We start from the raw sequence: 22,540 nt of genomic DNA on the forward strand, positions 1-22,540 counted from the left end.
ACTGCCTCATTATCAAGGAGGAGATGAAAATCGTGTAGAAGAATTTCTTCCTCCTCGTTACAGTCAAAACATATTTTTGAAACTACACAATGGAGAGACTCGTTTCAATGAAGGAGTTCACAGCTCAATTCGGCCACTTACAGCTGAAGTGCGACCTGACTAAGCTGGAGGAAAATACATATATCTTGGGGGCCTGAAGCTTAATATTAGCAATGTGGTGTAATTATGACCGTACTTGACATCGGAGGATGTCAAAACACAAGCATTGAAAGTATAAAGACAGCAGCAGCAGAGCCAACAGCCACCACCAACCCGGCAGCCACCCACAATTGGAGACGCTGGCAGTAGCACGCCACAAGAGTTGAGAAAATTGGTTCAGATACGGAGAAAGCCACCATCAGTGAGAAGACGCCGATTGTTGTGCCCACCAGAAAATGTTTCAAATGCCACAGATTTGGGCACATAGCTTACAGCTGCCCGACGAGCATAGTTGTAACTTTTAACGAGCAGAGTTATAACTTTTACCGAACAGAGCATCGTCGAAGAGGTTAGCGAGGAGCAGGAAGCAGAGGAACAGTGTGAGGATGATCAACTTACACCATATGATGGAGAAGCACTTGTGGTTCGACAAATTCTGAAGGCCGAGGACACAAGCGATCCGCAGTAGTTTCGCCGCAACATTTTCCACACCTACTGCACTATGAACCGAAAGGTACGCAGTCTTATCATCGATAGCAACAAGAACGCGGCATCAACTTAGATGATAGAAAAATAGAGACTCACGACTTAGAGGCATTCCCAGTCATATTCACTGACATTGTTAAAGAAGAAAGACAGCGTCAGCATCGTTCGGCAATGCCTAGTAGAGTTTTTAAAAGTGTATCAGTTGCAGGATCAGATATGGTCTGATGTGGTTCTCATTGATGTCTGCCACCTTCTACTAGGAAGACCGTGGCAATTTGACCAAAAGACTAAGCACGATGGATTCATAAACACATATTCATTCACCAATGATGGTAAAAGCCTTATTCAACTTCTTTCGATAACACTCGAGAAGACAGCAGCCCTTACCAGCAGAGTGACAGGACCGGTTTTAATGATAATTGATTCTCAGCCATCAAGGCCACTAACATGCCAAAAAATTTCAGTGCAAGCAGCTCAGACCAAGATGGAGGTGCGCTCGTAAGTCTAAACCTTAGATTCCTGAAATAATTGTTCCTACTTGAGCCACTCCCACTTGTTTTTTTCCACGTCCTACCGTGAAAATCTAAACCTTGAAATCTTGAAGACTAGAACTACTGATCATTATCGAGAGTTTTCTCAAGTGACTCCAATCATTTGAGATGTAATTAACTATAGGGGCTTGCCTTTATAGGGAACTTGGAACCCATGTAAAATAAACTCTATTTAATCTTTGTATTAAATAGGAAAATTTGTCAGTCATATATAAAAGGTTCGCAGACCAAACGAATGTCACAAATCTCTTAGTTTGCAGGATTGGGCCTATTATCGGGGTCTACACTTTTCTCTTGGAATGTGTAGTATTCAGGGTGTCAGGCACGATTATGCAAACTATTAGACAGATGAGATCCATTTGGTCTCATTTTTCGAAAATTAAAACATACTACTTTCAAAACTCAAACTACATACCTCTTATACTTAAATTAAATTTCAAAAATTATTTTCATATACAATATTTTCAAATCTATTAAAAAGTTGACCGACAACGTGTCATGACCACGAAACCAGGACCGGTACCGATTTGCCCTTATCCGGGAAAATTCATCATGTCGGGGTACTAGCCTTAACTCCGGCACTTCTACGTCCATTTAGATATTGAGAGACCCAACTTCATTGATCCAGATTCTTCTGAAGCCAAAGGGAGTCGTCGAGATCTCCCACGCACAATTTGGGAAAATTTGGGTTTGGGCCGATTTTACCAAAAAAAAAACCAGTTTGAAACTCCTAAAATGTTAACTTCTGAGTTACAAGATTGTATATTAATAATACTCAACTTTTTGTGGCTTCCGGACCGAAGAGCACCTTCTTTCAGTCACCCGAGCCAAAATTAGGGCTTGTAGCACCCTACCAGCGCCACGATCCATAACTCCCATTGGTGGCGATTTACCCAGCAAATGGCGGATCAAAATACTCAATTTTGAAATTATGGGATTATCTTTCACTCATATGAAATCTCCCGTAGCTTACAGATGATAAAAATCCTTCGTTTGGCGCTCCAGATGTAAAAAATCCTTCGTCTGGCGCTCCAGATGTACATCAAGGTTTTCGAAGCTAAACCGGTGCCTAGGCCCCAGCCCCGGGTGCATAACCGAGCCCATGAAATTCTGACACCAGTTTCTGACGCCTAGAACCCAAAGCGCTCAAAACGACATGTTTTCACAAGAGACGGGAAAGTAGGCACCACCTTTGTGGCGCATAGAGCCCTGACACCAAGGCACCAGAGTCGCGGTGCCTACGCGCCAGTGTAGTTTCCCTTGAACAAACTAGCCTGCACACCATAACATCCATCCACTCTTGCTAACAAAGCCGGTAAAACACGACACCTCTGGCAAAATTGATCCAAAACGGACTTGTGAAACCCCTTCAACCACCCCAGATTCTAAAATACGCTCTCCATCACAGATTCTCCTTTCATCCCATTTAATCTCTAAGTTATTCAGCTTTTTGTCGTTACATTAACCTCAGAAAAGTTTAAAAAAACAAAAGAAACACTCATATAATTTGCTTGCAAGATTCAAAGAGGGCTGAGGTCAAATCATAACCTGAAGCCGCAGCTCCGGAAACAACGGCCTGCATGTAGATTTCGGGAAGCTCTCCAGCGGATCCGATAACACCTCCCTGTACGAGCGCACTCCCAATTCCAGAAAGAATCACAGCAGCGACGGTTACATCATAGGCGCTATAAACCCCCCTCGTTGTTTGAACATAGAAGGCATCGAGAACGGGAACAACGACAAGCGAGACGGTGAAGATGACCAAACCAGCGTTGATCCGAACAGTGGCCGACGAAAGATGCGCCCCGCCGATGATACAGATGAGAGAGAGAAGACAGAAGAGCTTGTAAGCAACCGAGAAGACGCGATTGACGGGCGTTCCTGGATATAGATAGCTGAAGTAATCAACAGCGGTGATAAAGGCATTCCATGGAAGGAGATAGCCCATCCCGAGAATAAAGTAGACTATGTAGGCAATGTAGAACTGATCCTTCGGAGCCGCTTCGACCACCGCCATCGCCCTCGTCGGCGCCGAGTTAGCCCCATTGCTGGCGACGTTTGACTTCGGTGGGGTGAGAAGAAGCTGTTCTTCATCGGAGAAACCCATACCACAAGTTCTGCTTTCTCCGTCTCGCAAAATTATTGTTTCCACTACATCTCTCTTCTACGCAGTCCACATTTTTCTCTCTCCCAAACTGAGAATTTATTATGGTAGTGTCTGGTTGCATTAAATTAAATCCAACTAAATATTTAAAAAATTATAAATTAAATTCAATGCCCGGGCATTCTCTCACTATATCCGACTGTGGGCCGGACGTCAAGTAAGTTCTCCCGAAGCGTCGGAGCAATCTTTATCCCATCTGATAAATCCAAATTTAATTTTTATTGGATTGATAAATCATGCTAAACATAAAATTAATGTGCAGCCAAACACTGCCTCATTATCAAGGAGGAGATGAAAATCGTGTAGAAGAATTTCTTCCTCCTCGTTACAGTCAAAACATATTTTTGAAACTACACAATCGAGAGACTCGTTTCAATGAAGGAGTTCACAGCTCAATTCGGCCACTTACAGCTGAAGTGCGACCTGACTAAGCTGGAGGAAAATACATATATCTTGGGGGCCTGAAGCTTAATATTAGCAATGTGGTGTAATTATGACCGTACTTGACATCGGAGGATGTCAAAACACAAGCATTGAAAGTATAAAGACAGCAGCAGCAGAGCCAACAGCCACCACCAACCCGGCAGCCACCCACAATTGGAGACGCTGGCAGTAGCACGCCACAAGAGTTGAGAAAATTGGTTCAGATACGGAGAAAGCCACCATCAGTGAGAAGACGCCGATTGTTGTGCCCACCAGAAAATGTTTCAAATGCCACAGATTTGGGCACATAGCTTACAGCTGCCCGACGAGCATAGTTGTAACTTTTAACGAGCAGAGTTATAACTTTTACCGAACAGAGCATCGTCGAAGAGGTTAGCGAGGAGCAGGAAGCAGAGGAACAGTGTGAGGATGATCAACTTACACCATATGATGGAGAAGCACTTGTGGTTCGACAAATTCTGAAGGTCGAGGACACAAGCGATCCGCAGTAGTTTCGCCGCAACATTTTCCACATCTACTGCACTATGAACCGAAAGGTACGCAGTCTTATCATCGATAGCAACAAGAACGCGGCATCAACTTAGATGATAGAAAAATAGAGACTCACGACTTAGAGGCATTCCCAGTCATATTCACTGACATTGTTAAAGAAGAAAGACAGCGTCAGCATCGTTCGGCAATGCCTAGTAGAGTTTTTAAAAGTGTATCAGTTGCAGGATCAGATATGGTCTGATGTGGTTCTCATTGATGTCTGCCACCTTCTACTAGGAAGACCGTGGCAATTTGACCAAAAGACTAAGCACGATGGATTCATAAACACATATTCATTCACCAATGATGGTAAAAGCCTTATTCAACTTCTTTCGATAACACTCGAGAAGACAGCAGCCCTTACCAGCAGAGTGACAGGACCGGTTTTAATGATAATTGATTCTCAGCCATCAAGGCCACTAACATGCCAAAAAATTTCAGTGCAAGCAGCTCATACCAAGATGGAGGTGCGCTCGTAAGTGCTTTGGGAGGCATTATAGTCGACAGTGGGATCCAGGTGCTTTCATGATTAAAGTCAAAGGACCAAAAGCTTCAATGGGTGAGGTCGAAGCTACCCCAACCCTGGGAGACTAACAGGGGCTCAACATGAGGACCGATCAGTTCTTAAGGCAAGGGGTTTGCCGCCCCCTCCTTCCTCTTCCTTCATTTCCTTCTTCCTTCCTTTCCTTTCTTTCTTCCTTCCTTTCCATTCCTTCTTTTCTCACTTTCTTTCCTAGCACTTTCCCATTTTAAAACTTTTTCTGAAACTGAAATCTGGTTTTTTATTCTCCTTCTCCTAATTTAAATCCTTTTCCAAAAGCCTAAATCTTGATTTTATTCTCCTTTCTTAATTTCAAACCCTTCCCAAAATTTGTGATTTTGATTTTATTTTATTTTTCCTTTCTTAGTTTAAATGATTCCAAAATTGGGTCAAGTCTTTTATGAATAGGAGTTGATGTGGCTAAGGTTAGAGATCCTTATTTTGATATCTGAATTTAGATTTTAGCCTTGGTATTTTCCCTTCGAGATTTGTATCTGACGTCGAGGTAGTGCTCAGTTGCCCATCGTTCGAGGTGGTGATCATCTCCACGAGTTCGGGTGATGCCCTGGCTGTAGCTCGACCCCGACGAGATATTTATCTATTCTTCTACCCTTCCTGTTGTTGTCAACCCACTATCCAGCCCTACAAGAGGGCACCACCTTGTTTTCATCCTGCGGGACTCCTCTCCCATTGTTGTCCTTCATATTGACCACCTTCCAGCGCACCATTTGGTTCTTCCCAACAGCCGCCTACCACCCAGTAGGTCGCCGCCTTGCTGCCTTCCAGCAAGACAACTCTCCCGCTGCTATTATTCGCATTGACCTCCTTCTAGAAGTCTCTCCGGCCATCACCGAAGCCGCCTGCCTTGCACCACCACTCAAACTCCCTCCTCGTCAATCTTATTATGTCTTCATTTTTGTCTCGTTTTGCACTTTTGCTTTGTGGGGTTATTTTCCTTTCTTTTCAGTCTTCATTGTATCAGCATTTTTATTCAGTAATAATATTCTTCGCCTTGCGTCATAGTTTGGGTAAACTCCGATATCACTTAGACATCTCTCTCTAAACTTATAAACATAACAACTCTACCTCCCTAAACCTTTTTAAACCAATCCAAGAAAAAGGACGAAGGCATTAAGTGTATTCCATAAGGATGTATTATCATAGCAAGAAGGAGAAGAATGAGGAGGAAATTTAAAGAAAATAATAAGGAGAAGTGAAGGATAAAAATGTGAAAACATGGGAGGATTATAGATTGTTAAATTCATTTGATCACGTATCATGAAAAGTGTAATCTCCCATTCTCCTTTTTACCCAATCTTTAACAAAAAACATGATTAAGAAATAACATTTTTTACTTTCCACACTTCAATTGTGCTTAACCTTAAACTAACAATCGAGAAAAAAAAATCTATAGGTTCTCCAAGAGTCAAGGCCAACCATAGCTTAAATTTTTTAAACATCTAATATCCTAAACACTGAGGTTAAGAAAAAGGTTTAAAATCCCTAATCTCCATCCAGATTCAAATACAGCAAAAAATAAAAATCTTTACCTGATAGGGCTCAACCATAACTAGATCAAACCAAGGCATGATCCTTAGAATACCAAAAGAAGAGCTCATAGTGCACGGGATTAAAATACATGAAAAGGACAAGCTCTATAAGATAAATGAATTATGAAGGTAATTGGGCATTGGCACAAAATAGAAATAACAAACTATGGAGAAAAGAATTAAAAAAATAAAAAATACAACTATTCAAAAAAATTCCCATAAATAAAGCAGAAGTTGTACAATACAGCATAGCACGGCATTGAATGCCAAACATACCATTAGAAACATATAAAGCAAATCATATAAGTGTTGAATAACCACATTTTTTTTTTTAATATAAGAAGTCAAATGAACTAACAACCTCAAAATTTTAAAAATCAAGAAAGCCCTATTGGTCAGATGGTTAATTCTACTAGAAGTTGAGTAGTATCCACAAGGTTTCTAATACAAATATCTCATCTTCTATAAATCGATTTTTTTCCATTTTCTGGGGTAATAAAGCATAAATTCAATGAATCCCCCATGGGTAACATTGTCAAAAGCTTTTATAACCAAGTATCAATTCATGCAACCAAATAGGGAAAGGTATAATGCTACTGACAATTTTTATGTGCATTACGTCGTGCCTAACCTAAATTAAAAAATTGAAATTATGCTTCGCTTCCTTTTAATTAAAAAAAAGGGGGTTTTAGAGGAATAAACTAAATGCTTCATGATGCTCTCAATAATACTGAATGGCAAACGAGAATTCATAAAACTAGTTGCAAAGAAGTTGGTATAAGGCTAATAATGACAGTGATGATAAAAATTTGATCTTCAATTTCCCCTAGGAGGTTTTCATCATTCTGGTCAAATAAATTGTTTCATTCCACATTAATAGCCCTCACTATTTGTAACTTCAACAAAGGTGCTCTACATGCATTTGTTGTATTCTTTATATAGTATGCTGCAATGAATGAGACAAACACACCAATGAGATATTTATTTTAATTGTTTGTATGTGCATGACTAACTATGATAGAGTCCCCCCTTGACGGTACTAGTGGGGAAAGACTAAGATACTTGTGTACGTATATGAAAATGAACATTGATATTGATGTGTTTTAATTGACAAAATCTTCACACGGTGTTCATGTGATGGTTGTACAAATGTAAAATGATATTTATATGTTATTGATATAAAAAGGTTATTTGAATAGCATTAAATATTTTATTCTTATTAAAAGTTTGACAGACATGCATATCATTTCTGTTTCTCTTGTATTATTGTGATTTACAACTACGAGTATTCACTGACTCATTTAACTCACAATTGTTTTAAACAAACTTTTCGGGTAAATTTTAAGTGATTAAAGGATGAGCGATATAAGTGAAAATATGTATAGAAGAAATGGATACCATTAACAATGTAACATTAAATATATTTTTTTAATTTAATTTGATTAGTGACTCGTTCATATGTCAAATTATAAACGAATATAAAAAATTTAGTTTCACCATCCGACCGTTTGTTTCCGTTTTTGTTAATTTCAAGCCTCGGTCAAGATCGTGACATGTGGTGTGGGGTACAACACTGGGCAATTTTGTTAACACTGAAGTTTGTGCAAACTTGTAAAAGTGAATTCATTAATGAAATTTAGTTAGAAGAAAACGTCAGAAAAACAACTACCTTCTGAGCAACTTTGAAAGTTCCCAACTGTGATAACCAATTAATTGATTCTCACCAATAACCCAGATTACATTAACCCAAAACCTACTAAGTCAACCTTCCCTCAACAATGGACTTATATTTCGGTTTTAGGAAGTGGATTGAGGAGGTTTGGAACAGTTCAATCTACCAAGTGATCTTCCACTGGACCACTGGTTTCTCTTGAAACGTGCAAAGTAAGATGAACTAAACAAGTTCGAACAAACTAGCCAGCTAACAAAGCCGGTAAAACACGACACCTCTGGCAAAATTGATCCAAAACGCACTTGCGAAACCCCTTCCACAACCCCAGATTCTAAAAAACGCGCTCCATCACAGATTCTCCTTTCATCCCATTTATTAATCTCTAAGTTATTCAGTTTTTTGCGTTTCATTAACCACAGAAAAGATTAAGAAAACAAAAGAAACCGTTGCTTGAAAGATTCAAAGGGGGCTGAGGTCAAATCATAACCTGAAGCCGCAGCTCCGGAAACAACGGCCTGCATGTAGATTTCGGGAAGCTCTCCAGCGGATCCGATAACACCTCCCTGTACGAGCGCACTCCCAATTCCAGAAAGAATCACAGCAGCGACGGTTACATCATAGGCGCTATAAACCCCCCTCGTTGTTTGAACATAGAAGGCATCGAGAACGGGAACAACGACAAGCGAGACGGTGAAGATGACCAAACCAGCGTTGATCCGAACAGTGGCCGACGAAAGATGCGCCCAGCCGATTATAAAGATGAGAGGGAGAAGACAGAAGAGCTTATAAGCAACCGAGAAGACGCGATTGACGGGCGTTCCTGGATATAGATAGCTGAAGTAATCAACGGCGGTGATAAAGGCATTCCATGGAAGGAGATAGCCCATTCCAAGAATGAAGTAGATTATGTGGGCAATGTAGAACTGATCCTTCGGAGCCGCTCCGACCACCGCCGTCGCCCTCGTCGCCGCCGAGCTCTCCTCATCGCCGTCGAGATTTAACTTCGGCGGGTTGAGAAGACGCTGTTCTTCGTCGGAGAAACCCATATCACAGTCTCTGCTTTCTCCGCCTCCCAAACTTATTTTTTCCACTCAATGTCTCTTCAAGTACGCAATCCACGTTTTTCTATCTCCATATTGAGAAAAAACTATGGGAATGTTAGGTAGGATTGTTTTAATGAGATTTAAGCTTGAACTTAAATTAAATCCAACTAAATATTAGAAATATATAAATTAAATTCAATGTTCCATTAAATTTAAATTTTGATGAATATACAAATTTTCTTCGTAAAAGTCTCACTCATAAATCCAAAATTTATTGGATTTGATAAATCATGCACAACATGAAATTGTTGTATGGCTAAACATTATCTTATATGGCGTCACACCATCGAAAACACGTCATGATATGATCTGCACTGTCATCCTCACATTCGGAAGACAAACCTAATATATTATCTTATTTATGAAATAAATATGTTCTTTATAAATTTGTGAGGAGTGATGTACTCGAATTTCAATGATTGATCGGCACATACGAACTACGTACATAATACTATTTCCTATTTAAGATTCTAATGAACCAATGCATTTAATGAACAACCAGCGCTTGGCTTCTTTAATACTCAATCATATTTATTTTAATTAATAAATAAATAAATTCAATTATGTTATTAAATCTCAAACATTAAAGATATTAAATTTGAACATGGTTGAACTTATTTATTAATTTTTATAATTCAATATTAATATACATATAAATTTAATTATATATTTCAAGAAATTAGTTTCTGATTTAGCATATTTAATTACAAGAAAACTTATTTATAAATTAAATATTATTTTCTTTATTTCATATTTGAAAGCCAACCCACAGTCAAATTACACCCTATCGAACATGTGACAGGAACCATGAAGAAAATTAAATAATGGAAAGATGCGTTCTAAACCTTCACATGTAATATTCATCCCATCGCGTGACATGTGTCGTTAATTTTATTTTTTTAAAATAAAATGAATTATTTATTAAATTTATGAAAGAACACGATAAAAAAATCTTTAGTTGATCAATTTATTATTAATATTTTTTTATTTGATGATGATAAAAAAAAAAGATTAGAAATATTTTAATTTAAATAACCTAATTTGATCCGGAACTCATGTTGTAAAATTTAAATTTATTTTATTGTAATGTGCGTTACAATCTAATGATAATGTTCTAGATATGTTTACAAATATCTATATAACTATATAAATAAATATTTAAGCACCGCCCTTACTACCGACAAACTTATCAGAGTGGGATTCGAACCCGTGACCTGAAGAGAGATGATCGTCAAAGAGTCTGTTCCACCAACAGGTCATAGCTGGAGGCACCATATATATAGGTAATACTAATAAATATTATAAATATAATAATATGAAACATTTATTTGAAATATGAAAATAAAGCTTACAATTACTTAATTAAATCTAAGCGGACATTTATTAAATATTGAATAAAATCATAAATTTTGATTTAATTGAAGTTTTGGTGGTCAAAGTAACATTAATACTTAAAATAAAGCTTTTAATCAATAATTTCAGTTACATAATCAAAAGATTAATTAAGTATAATTACGGATATGCTTAAGATTATATTTTTACGATATTGTAGGCAGCTGATTATTAGAGGCAAAAATTAAACGTGTTTGAAACAAGTCATACGAGTACTCATATTTTTACACTATATTAATAATTTATTTCTTCTCAAAGTTTTGCAGTTGAAGGCGAATGCACATACTTTATGCTCATTAAGATATTTTTCTTTATCGGTCATATTGTTATGAATGTTGGAGTTACTTACTCTGATGCATTTGGTATATGCTTTATATAGTATGTTGAAATGAATGTAACAGATACACCAATGAGATGTTTATGTTGACTACTTGTATGTGCATGACTGGCTGTGATGGAGTCTCTCATTGATAGTACTAGTGTGGAAACACTAAGATATCTGTGTACGTATATAAAAAAAAATATTGATATTGATGTGTCTTAATTGAAACAATATTTAGACGGTGCTCTTATGACTGTTGTACATGTATAAAATGATATTTATAAGTTATTGATATAATAAAGTTCTTTGAATAACATTAAATATTTTATTAATTTATTAAAGATTTGACTGACATGCAAATCACTTCCATTTATCTTGTATTACTATTGTTTATAAGTATGAGTATTCACCGACTCGTTTACCTCACATTTATTTTAAACTATTTTTTCAGATAACTTTTAAGTGACTAAAAGATAAGTTATAGAAGAGAAAATATTTACAGCAGACATTGATAATCAGTAACAATGTAACATTAATATATTGTTATATTTTAATTTGATTAATAACTCTTTTACTTGTTAAATTATAGAAGAATATAGAAAATTTAATTTCCACCATCTGAGCTTCTACTCTTGCCTTTATAAATTCTAAGCCCTCGATGGAGTTCTTGGCATACGATGTGAGGTACCGCACATTTTAATTATCAAATATGTTAAAAGTGGGCAACTCGGTGAACACTGAAGTTTGTGCAAACTTGTACAAATGAATTCATTAATGAAATTTAGAAGACAGAGTCATAAAAGCATCTACCTTTCAAGCAAATTTGAAAGTTCCAAACTGTGATAACCAAATAAATGATGCTCATCAATAGCCTCATATTACATTGACCCAAAACCTCCTAAGCCAACCTTCCCTCAACAACTAGAAATTTGCGTCAGGAGTCCAGTGAAAGTGTGTCGTGTGACAAGTGAGCCCTACTCTAAAAAAATATATCCAACCAGTGTATTACAGTGGGTCTCACGTGCAACGTGGCAAATGGTTGCTGGACTCCATAGGCAAATTTATATATGGTATCCTCATGCAATAATCTCTCCGACAATGGACACATTTTTGGGTTCTAGGAAGTGGAATGAGGAGGTTAGTTCAATCTACCAAGTGATCTTCCACTGGGCCACTGGTTTCTCTTGAAACGAGTACAGTAAGATAAACTAAACAAGCTCAAACAAACTAGCCTGCACACCATAACATCCATCCGCTCCTGCTAACAAAGCCGGTAAAACACGACACCACTGGCAAAATTGATCCAAAACGCACTTGCCAAATCACTAAAGTTCTTCGTTTTTTTGTCGTTGGATTAACCTCATAAAAGTTTTAAAAAACAAAAGAAACACTCATACAATTTGCTTGAAAGATTCAAAGGGGGCTGAGGTCAAATCATAACCTGAAGCCGCAGCTCCGGAAACAACGGCCTGCATGTAGATTTCGGGAAGCTCTCCAGCGGATCCGATAACACCTCCCTGTACGAGCGCACTCCCAATTCCAGAAAGAATCACAGCAGCGACGGTTACATCATAGGCGCTATAAACCCCCCTCGTTGTTTGAACATAGAAGGCATCGAGAACGGGAACAACGACAAGAGAGACGGTGAAGATGACCAAACCAGCGTTGATCCGAACAATGGCCGACGAAAGATGCGCCCAGCCGATGATAAAAATGAGAGGGAGAAGACAGGATAGCTTATAAGCAACCGAGAAGACGCGATTGACAGGCGTTCCTGGATATAGATAGCTGAAGTAATCAACGGCGGTGATAAAGGCATTCCATGGAAGGAGATAGCCCATTCCAAGAATGAAGTAGATTATGTGGGCAATGTAGAACTGATCCTTCGGAGCCGCTCCGACCACCGCCGTCGCGCACCTCGACGCCGATCTCTCCCCATCGCCGGCGAGATTTGATTTCGGTTGGGTGAGAAGACGCTGTTCTTCGTCGGACGAGAAACCCATACCACACACTCTGCTTTCTCCTTCCCCCAAACCTACTTTTTCGCTCATCTCCCCAAACCACATTTAATGCAGACCGCAATCAAAATTAAAAAAAAAATTAATTAAAAATTGAGGTCCATCGAAATACAACTTTGTGTGATCGACAGAAAAGATCGAGCACCACAATTCCATATGCATCTCTGCATGCGGTGTCTGTATGGATTAATTTTTCCCCAAAACTCAAAAAATATTCTGAAGTCTCCTTGCATTATTTTAATTATAATTTAAGCTTGAATTTAAATTAAATCCAACTAAATATTTAAAATATATAAATTAAATTCCATGCTCCATTAAATTTAAATTTTGTGCAATCCGTCCCTATGTCACCGGATGTAAAGATTTTTTTTATAAAAATCGAGCAATCTTTATCTCAAATAATAAATCCAATTTTAATAAATTTAATAAATCATGCTTAATATAAAATTAAAGTGTAAACAAACAGTGCCTATGTCTAGTAAATCATATGTCGATCACATATATGACCTCACATCGGCGCATGCACGACATGATGTGATCCGCATCGTTATGCTCACATCCGAATGACAGACATAACATTTTCTTCTATTTAAGAAATAAATATTATATGTATAAATTTGTGAGAAGTGATGTGCTCGTATTACAATAAATATCCACACATATGAACTTCTTATATATTATTTTCTCCTATTTCAAATTCTAATGAATCAATGCATTTAAAGAAAAAATACTCAATCGTATTTATTTTAATAAATAAATAAATAAATAAGATTTTTTTATTAATACTCGTAATTTAAATAAATTAAATTTGAATATGTATTAGATGCTCTAGAATTATATAATATATTATTTAAATAAAATTTAATTAATTATAACTTATTTAATAAAATATTTTTAAAAAATAAATTATAATTTAATAGTAATATACATAAAAATTAAAAATTATTTTATTTATTTAATATATGAAAACCAACCCATACTCAAAATACACCCATCAAACATGTGACATGAATTATGAGGAAAATTAAATAATGGAAAGATGCGTTCTAAGACTTCACACGCAGTACTGATCCCATAATTATATAAAAAAATGAAAAATATAGGTCGCAATTTTATCATGAAATTTGATATTTTGAACAAAATTTGAAAAAAAAATAAAAGAGGGTGCTAGATTTGCAAATAGAATGTTTCGTGTGCTATGTAAGTAATTACTCGGCATTAAATTGATTAAAAAAAATAATATTATATTATTATCACTTTATTCGAACCATGGTAAAATTTATAATACCATCAAATTAAATTCCCAATTGATCCTCAAATTTTGAATATTCGTCTTTTCAAAACATTTCTTACAGTAATTTTCAAAAACTATAATTTTGTATTACAATTTAACAATTAATATTGAAAAAAATAGCTATATCCGGGAGAAATATTTGCCTACGTAAGACGTACGCAGAGTTGTGTACATATTAAGTGTAAGTTACACTTAGGTTAATGAAAGAATTACAAGGGGTATAACCTAGATGTAACCTAGTTGTACCCTCATAATAACCTACTATGTACGCAACTCTATGTACGTATTACGTACGCAAATAATTCTCCTTATTTATATATCTAACACCTAAACTTTGTTTTTTTTACAATTAAACCGCGCTAATATTTCATATCACATAAAAAATATCAAAATTTTAACTTTAAAAAAAATGAAATAAACCTTTACAAGCATAGAGAGAATGTTGCACATATATAAAAACTGAAGTTGTGTTGATATGCAAATACATAAGAAATAAGTGGTATGCATGTAAATCTCCCACCACAAAGAGAGAGAGAGAGACATAACTGTGGCATTACTCGTAATTTTTCCACTAAAATAGATCTGACAATCTTATTTTAAGGCTGTGCTTGTCAAGAACACGTTGCCTTCTCCAACAGCTCCTGCAGTTCTCCGCTCTGGTACGCTTCTGTAGCACCATTCAATATGAAGAGTCTTAAAAAGGAGCTTTGAAGGCATATTAAGGGGGGTATAAAAACATAATTACAAAACAATGCATTTATTTTGTATTGAACTGAAATCAAAGGAAGAAAATATTTGATAATTATTGAAAGATCTTCGAATACATAGAGATGCAAAAAAGAAATTACAGGAATGAATGTGAGAGTATTTTTTTGCAAAACTCCCAATTACAGAGAAGGAAGAAGCAGAGTCAGAGAGGAAAGGCAAAGGGAAGGGAATAGGTAGAAAACAGGAAGTTTTTCCTGCATCCACATTCAATTGCCCAAGTATTTACATGTCTGCACCTAAAGTGTAAATACCATATTTCATATACATGAAAAACGGTATCATAGTTTCCTATAACAACGACAAACATTTATCCCATTAAGCGGGATCAGCTGAACAAATCATTTTCCTCCATTGTGTCATGTTGAGTGTCATGTTTTCATTTTTTAATTCTAATAAAGAAGATCATTTTTTATACATGTCCAAGTCTTTTTAGGTCTACCTCTATCTTTCTTAGCATAAGTCAATTCTAAAACATCTACAAACTTGACAGGATCATCACATGGTTGACATTTAATGTGACCAAACCATCTAAAGACACTTCTCCCTAATCTTGTCTGCCATTGAAGCTACTCCAACCCTTTCATAGAAGTAGATGAAGGGTCTGGTCAAATATTGCAAATATTGCTGCAAATTATCCAAATCGTCGTATTATTTCGCTCGTGGAAGAACCTGAACAATAAAATGTTGGAGAAGCTGCAAACGAGAACAGTGATCAGCTCGAGGAGTTGTTCAAAGAAGAAGGTGAAGGGGGGTTGCAAGTTATTCAGAGACGTCTTAATGCTAGGAAGGAAGACGCTTGGCTTCGACATAGCATTTTCCGATCCCATTGCACTGTCCAAGGCAAGGTCTCAGCTAATTATCGACAGCGGGAGTTGTGAGAATGTTATGTCAACTGCTATGGTTGATAAATTACAATTGAAGACAACAATCCTACAAACCATCTTAGATTCAAACTACAAACATAATGGAGGTGTAAAAAAGAAGTTTTAATTAAATTTTCCATTGGCAGATTTTAAGATCATATTTTGTGTGATATAGTAATTATGGACACATGTTATCAATTGTTGGGTAGACAATGGTTATATGATAGGAAAACTGTTCATGATGCTACTGCTAACACTTGCTTCAGCCGTGAAGGGGTCTGCATTGTGTTAATGTCGATGTTTGAGAAGGATGATACATAGTATTCATCGGAGGACATCAGCTGCAACTCCCAACAACCCCGTTCATTATTTTTAAATGATTTGCAGGAAGCCATTCGGGCCAATGTAGTTCTTCTGGTGGAAATGAACTCTGAATATGAATAGATTCCTAAGTCATTAAAACTATAGTAAATGTAACCCCGGGCTTGATGCCTGAACCGACCGGTTTAGGAGGGAGCCGGTCCAGTAAGGAAGCTGGACAGGTTGGTTGGTCTGTGAGCGGGAGTTATCACTCCCTCCTCCCTTTCCAATTAAGATTGCCACTTAAGGAGCCTGCTTTGCCGTCCAAAGGGGAAGGACCTCCTCTTCCTATTCTATATCTATTATATATTTGTTGTTTGTTTGCATCGGGTTTAGTTTTAGTCCAGAGTTCAGATTTTGGTCCAGCTTGTCGTCGGCGGCTATATTCCCTTCTAGACCTGTATCAAAAGGAGAGGAGGTACTCGGACTATAACTCATCCTAAGTGACGATCTTCTCCAATGGTTCAAGTGCTGCTCCGGCTGTAACTCACACCTGCAGGGATAATTATCATGCACTTATTCCCTTTTCTGCTTGTTGCTTGCTTCCTTGTCATCACCCTCATGCCTGCCAAGCTACAGCCACATACACACCCATGTATTTCCTTCCCTGCTGACTGCATCCCTCCTCCCACCTAACCAATAACCGCACCATCCCATTACCTTAGTCTCTGCATATCGCAACTTATACCGGAGTTAGCCCAATCCATGATGCAAGACATAATTTTACTACTGACTTGAAATAAGGTTACAATGATGACTCGAAATAACGAAAGATAACACACAAAACAAAGGATTACAACTAATGACTTAACAAAGAAGACACAACATGCTTGATGAGGAGAGTCCTATGAAAGGAGGCTAAACTGGTGGTTGCAGTGAAAGTCGGAAAGATGGGGGTTGTTGTGAAAGAAGTAGGACAACAGGTTGGCGATAGTAACGACTGGAGAGAACCAGGAACGTCATTGGAGGCTAGATCGGCGGCTACAGTGAAGGTCAGAGAGGTGAGGGCTGCTGTGGAAGAATTAGAACAATAGATGGGAAGGTTCGCCAAAACTTTCGGAGGGTGGACAACAAACGGTGAAGCACTAGCAGCGATGGGAAAGGTCGGAACTGCAAGGTAGCTGTTGTAGAGGTGTCAGTGGGCTGCCGGAAATGGCCTGAAAGGGCTGGACAAAAAGTTGGAGGGGCTGCGGTGGCTGACATCAGTGGAAGAGGGGGTTACAGTGGCCGGATTCTGAAATGGCAGCGGGGAAACGGTAGTATGGTAAGATAAATATCTAGTTTGGGTCGAGCTACAGCCGGAGCACCACTTGGACTCTTGGAGACGATCACCACATCGGATGAGGGACAGTCGAAGCACTACCTCGACGTTTGATACAACCCTCTAAGAGGAAAATATCAAGGCAAAAACATGAATTCAGATATAAAAAACAAGACACCTAACACTAAGCACATCATCCTCTATATATAATGAGGCTAAGACTTTATTTTAGGCAATACTTAAAATAAGTAAAAGAATAAAATCATATTTCAAATTTTTAGAAATGACTTTTTAAAATAAGAAAGTAGAATAAAATCAAATTTTAGATTTTAGGAAAGATTTTTAAAATAAGAAGGAAAAACAAAATCAAATCTCATAATTGAGGAAAGAGGAATAAAAATATTCAGAAATTATGATTTGGAAAGACATATTAGGAAGATGCTAAGAATGAAAGAGGGGAATGGGAGAGAAGAGAAAGGAAGGAGTGGCAACTCCCCTCCCTTTGAGGGCTACTCTATCCTCCATAGCCCCCACGTCAACAACCTCTCTGTCTTCTCCACCTGTTGCCTTGAGTTCATCTCGCGACCCAACTTGTCGTCGTAATAACACCTCTAGCCTTCCTGCACTAGACAACACCTACTACCAATCTTCCAGCGTCGTCACCACCCCCTTTGCAAACCCCACAGCTGAACCTGCAACCCGCACCCCATCTGTGTCCAACCGCCATCCACCACCTTAGTTATCGCCCAAGGGTAGGGCCATCAAAAAAGCTCGTTGTTCGCGAACAGTTTGTGTTCGGTTCGTCAATAAGTTCGTGTTTGATTCGTTCGATATCGTTCGATAAGTAAAAGAGAAGTAAAAGAGACGAACGTGAACAAAATTTTTTTCGTTCGGTTAGTTAAACGAACCAAACGCGAACAGTGATGCGTTCCTTCGTCCGTGTTCGCATTATTATTGTTCGAAATTTAAAATAATTTAAAATAATTATATATAAAAAATTAATGATATTTTAAAAATCTAAATTTTATTAATTATAATATATAATAAATTATATATTTATATAATATAAGTTATATAATTAATATAATATATTATTTATATATATTAATATTAGGGATGTCAAACTGGCTCGCCGTTCGCGAACAGCTCGTGTTCGGCCCGTTCGTTAAGAAACGAACACGAAAAGTGACTTCACGAACAATTTCGAACGCGAGCTTATTTCAAACAAACTAAATTTCAAACGAACCGAACACGAACACAAGCTCTATTCGTTCGTATTCAGTTCATTTACACCCCTACCAAAGGGTGTCTTTTATGTTTGTTGTCATTTATTTTCTGTTTTTAAAAAAGTCTTTGTTATAACCTACTTCAATTTCAGCGATAATATTTGCATGTTGTTTGAGATTTGGGTTAACTCTGGCATAAAAATGAGTTTGCTAAAATTTTTGTTGCTGAAATTCCTAGAGGATTACCACCATTATGTGAAGTCCAACGTTCTATAAACTTTGTCCATCACTGGTGCAATAATTTCAAGCCGTCCAGCTTATCAAAAGAAGCCTGACAAGAATTAGACAAGTTGAAAAAATGTTCAAGGGATTGGTTCGACCCAGCTCTAGTTTGTGAGCTATCCCTACACTACATGTACTAGAGAAAGATGGGTCTTCTAGAATGTGCATTGACAAATAAAAGTAAAATATTAATTTCCTATTCTTCGAGGAGATCATATGTTTGATAAGTTGCATGGCTCTTGAAATTTTTCTAAACTTGATCTAGGAAGCAGATATCATCAAATATGAATGAGAGACGGAGACAAATGAAAAACCATCTTTAAAAATTGGGATTGGCTTTTCAAATGGACAATGATGCCATTCGCGGCCAACAATTTCTTGTGCCATGCGACTCAAATTTTTTGACCGTTTCTTTGCAAATTCGTGGTGGTTTACAGTGTCGATACTCTTATCAATAGTGGTTCTATGAAAGAACACTTACAACACATTTGAAAAATTTTTAATGCGTTAAAGAAGAAGCGATTGTTTGCCAATCTTCAAAAATGCTAATTTTTAACTACAAAACTGAAATTTTTGGGTTTTGTCATATTTGTTGCAGGGATTGAACCGGATTCGGCTAAGGCAGAAGCTATTATAAGTTGGCCTACACCACAATCTTTAACCAATGTGCGTTACTTCCATAGCCTCGCCTCAATATCATCACTCATATCCGAAAAAAAATTAAGAGCTACACGCTCAAAACAGTTTTTAGCATTTGAATGAGCTAATTGCAATGGCCCTGATTTTAGTTCAGCATGATTTCCAGCGAGCCATCAAAGTTGAATGCGACGCGTAATGTTTGGATTGGTGTGGTGCTTAGCTAAGAAGACCATCCCACAACCTTTTTTTATTGAGAAGCTTGATGATGCTTGTCGAAAATATTCAACTTACAATAAAGAAATTTATGCCATCTTTGAGCTTTACATCATAGGGACAATTATCTGTTGACTTTGAATTCGTTTTAAAGCACTCTAATTCCTTCAGTCAGAAGAAACTGGCAGGAAGGTAAGCGGTTTGGCCTGAATATTTATCAGGTTTAGTTATGCAATCAATTACAAATCAGGCCAAAACAATCAAGTTGTTGTTGTGTATCAAATGCGCATGAAATTTATATATTGATTGTGGCAATATTATATTTTTTCATGGTTTTTATGATTGCATATGCAGCATACATGTGATTAGGCAACTTGGGGGAGCAAAAGAGATGAAATAGACTCAAAAAAAGCTGAATTGGCACCCAAGCGCCAGTTCTAGGGGTCCAGTCCCCAATTCTGAGCGCCTCGAACCAGAGTAACAGGAGCTTGTATGCACGGAATTACGGTTCAAACGTCTCAATTCACATCGTTTTTTTGGTGATGGCTTAGATTGTCATATATTACGACCTCCTGGTAGAGAGCAAAGGGTGATTTCGGAGACGGTGATACGAAATCTCCAACTTTACCGGGGCCTAGAATCAAGTAGAAACTAAACCACACAGCGGAATAACGAGATTGCACCAATTCGATAAAAAACCGGAAAAAAAAATTAAAACAAAAGCACAATCAAAGCAACCAGAAAAACACACAAGAATTGTGAAAAAACCCGAGAACGTCAAAAAACCACGGAGCTATACCACAAAAAATTTTCACTATGAAATTCAGAAGATCTTACAAAGAAATCACATAAGTTTTCTCTCCACACAAAGAAAACTTACAAAATCACCTGTAAAAGTAGTCATGAGTCCTGACTTTGTCAGCTGGATCACAGAGATCAGATTTCTCTTCAAACTTGAAAAATATCTAACTTCAGTAAACTTACAGACTATTTCATTCAACAACTTAATATAAACATCATCATTTTCTACTATACAACACGTTTTATTATCTCTCAAATAAACATTTTATAGATCACTTTGAGTGTAGTTTTTAAATAGCTCTTTACTGGGGGCAAGCATGAAAACAGACACCTAAATCTACTGTCGAGGATTCAATGCTGACTAGGGATAACACCAGTGAGTCACTTTGGATTTCACCAGTAGAGACAAAAGTAGAAAAACTAATTTCTTGTCTTCCACCACCAGCTTTCCTTGGAGCTTTGCAGTCCTTCTTGAAATACCCATTCTTACTGCAGTTCCAGCATTATCCTCTACTTAACTCAGGCTTTCCAGACAATGAAGATTCACCATTCCCTGCTTTTTTGTGAACTTTTTTTTTTGTGAACTAATTTATCAGCATTAGAGTCACGATATCATGAAAGTTCAACTTTAAAGTCCCTGAAGAATTACTCATCGTCGTTACCAAGTCATTTCAACTACCCAGAAATAAAGATAGCACCATCAGTGCTCTGACCTCATCATCAAACTTGATCCATATAAAACACAACTAACTAGTCACAATATTAAAGTTATTGAGATGTTCTGACACTGAACTGTCTTTCACCATCTTCATATTGAATAACTCCTTCATCAAAAAAACTTTATTGGAAGCAGAAGATTTTTCGTACAACTTGGTTAATGTCATCATGAGTTTCACCATAATATTCTCATTCACAATGTTAAACGTAGCAGATGATGAAAGTGTTAACCTGATCCAACCCAATGTCGTTCGATCCAACACTTCTCATTCCTCCATAGGCATAGATTCAGCCTTATTTGTGATTCCTTGTAGTGGCAAGTACAATTTTTTCTGATATAGCAAATCCTCCACCTGCATCTTCCAGAAAGTGAAGTTCATCTCATTGAACTTCTCCACAATGAATCTTGTTTCTTCGACCATTGCACCCGCTCTGATACCAGTTCATAGGAGATCTCTAACTTTATTGGGGCTTAGAATCAATTAGAAACTAAACCACACCACGAAATAATGGGATCGTGCCAATTCAATAAAAAATCAGAACAAAAGAAAACTTACAGGTCTTGGTCCACAATCTTTACTCTCCAATCTGACGCAAGAATCACTCCAAATCACTGAAATCTGCCTCTTTAACACTCTTTATCTTCACCAGGAAGCTCTTCAAAGAATACCAAACGAAGATACACCAAGCCCTTTTCTTACGCCGCTCGAAATCGGGATTAAAAACCAATTCCCGACACCAACCACTCTTGACGCATAAGCACCCAAACTTGGCGCCTATGCGTCAAGCTCTCGGGAAACTGGTGCCCATATGGGTGCATATGCGCCCAAAACCAACACATAGGTGTCGACTTCTATGTTCGATCGACACCTAAGTGGGCACTTAAGCCATCACAACCCGGCTCATACGCGTCGAGTGCTCGTCCTGCCGCTCACCAAATCAGTCTCTATTCATAACAGACGAGAGGAGAGAATCAAAGCGGAACACATTATTCACCAGAGTGAAAGTGAGGAGAGTTATCACTTGTGTAAACTAAGAGATATTTCAGAATGTGAGATTGATCTTCTACTATTGTAAAGCGTATCAAAAGTATAATTAAAAAAAGTAAAGAATTTTGGTGCAATAAGTGAATATATATATATAT

The 22,540-nt window shown here is 37.4% G+C and overlaps 4 protein-coding genes across 4 annotated transcripts in view; all 4 read right to left on the reverse strand.

The window, feature by feature from the left end:
* Positions 1–2,733: 2,733 nt before the first annotated feature.
* Positions 2,734–3,342, reverse strand: LOC110019722 (equilibrative nucleotide transporter 1-like). The gene has a single exon (XM_020717514.1). It carries the CDS (start codon positions 3,340–3,342, stop codon positions 2,734–2,736), a length of 609 nt encoding a protein of 202 aa, XP_020573173.1.
* Positions 3,343–8,562: 5,220 nt separating this feature from the next.
* LOC110019732 (equilibrative nucleotide transporter 1-like) lies at positions 8,563–9,183 on the reverse strand. Its single transcript, XM_020717527.1, has one exon. It carries the CDS (start codon positions 9,181–9,183, stop codon positions 8,563–8,565), a length of 621 nt encoding a protein of 206 aa, XP_020573186.1.
* A 2,614-nt stretch (positions 9,184–11,797) lies between these two features.
* On the reverse strand, positions 11,798–12,997 carry LOC110035793 (equilibrative nucleotide transporter 1-like). The gene has a single exon (XM_020740086.1). It carries the CDS (start codon positions 12,955–12,957, stop codon positions 12,346–12,348), a length of 612 nt encoding a protein of 203 aa, XP_020595745.1. The 5' UTR covers positions 12,958–12,997; the 3' UTR covers positions 11,798–12,345.
* A 1,702-nt stretch (positions 12,998–14,699) lies between these two features.
* The window catches only part of LOC110033081 (monothiol glutaredoxin-S7, chloroplastic), an 18,651-nt gene continuing 10,810 nt past the window's right edge, over positions 14,700–22,540 (reverse strand). Inside the window, exon 3 of the mRNA XM_020736947.1 lies at positions 14,700–14,933. Coding sequence (XP_020592606.1) covers positions 14,878–14,933 — 56 coding nt within the window. The 3' untranslated portion in view covers positions 14,700–14,877. The remainder of the gene's footprint in view (positions 14,934–22,540) is intronic.

Source organism: Phalaenopsis equestris, unplaced genomic scaffold (assembly GCF_001263595.1).
Source record: "Phalaenopsis equestris unplaced genomic scaffold, ASM126359v1 Scaffold000002, whole genome shotgun sequence".
NCBI lineage: Eukaryota > Viridiplantae > Streptophyta > Magnoliopsida > Asparagales > Orchidaceae > Phalaenopsis > Phalaenopsis equestris.

Bases quoted from the DNA above. Each gene is read 5' to 3' on its own strand.
- LOC110019722 (XM_020717514.1), bottom strand. From the start codon at position 3,342: ATGGGTTTCTCCGATGAAGAACAGCTTCTTCTCACCCCACCGAAGTCA.
- LOC110019732 (XM_020717527.1), bottom strand. From the start codon at position 9,183: ATGGGTTTCTCCGACGAAGAACAGCGTCTTCTCAACCCGCCGAAGTTA.
- LOC110035793 (XM_020740086.1), bottom strand. From the start codon at position 12,957: ATGGGTTTCTCGTCCGACGAAGAACAGCGTCTTCTCACCCAACCGAAA.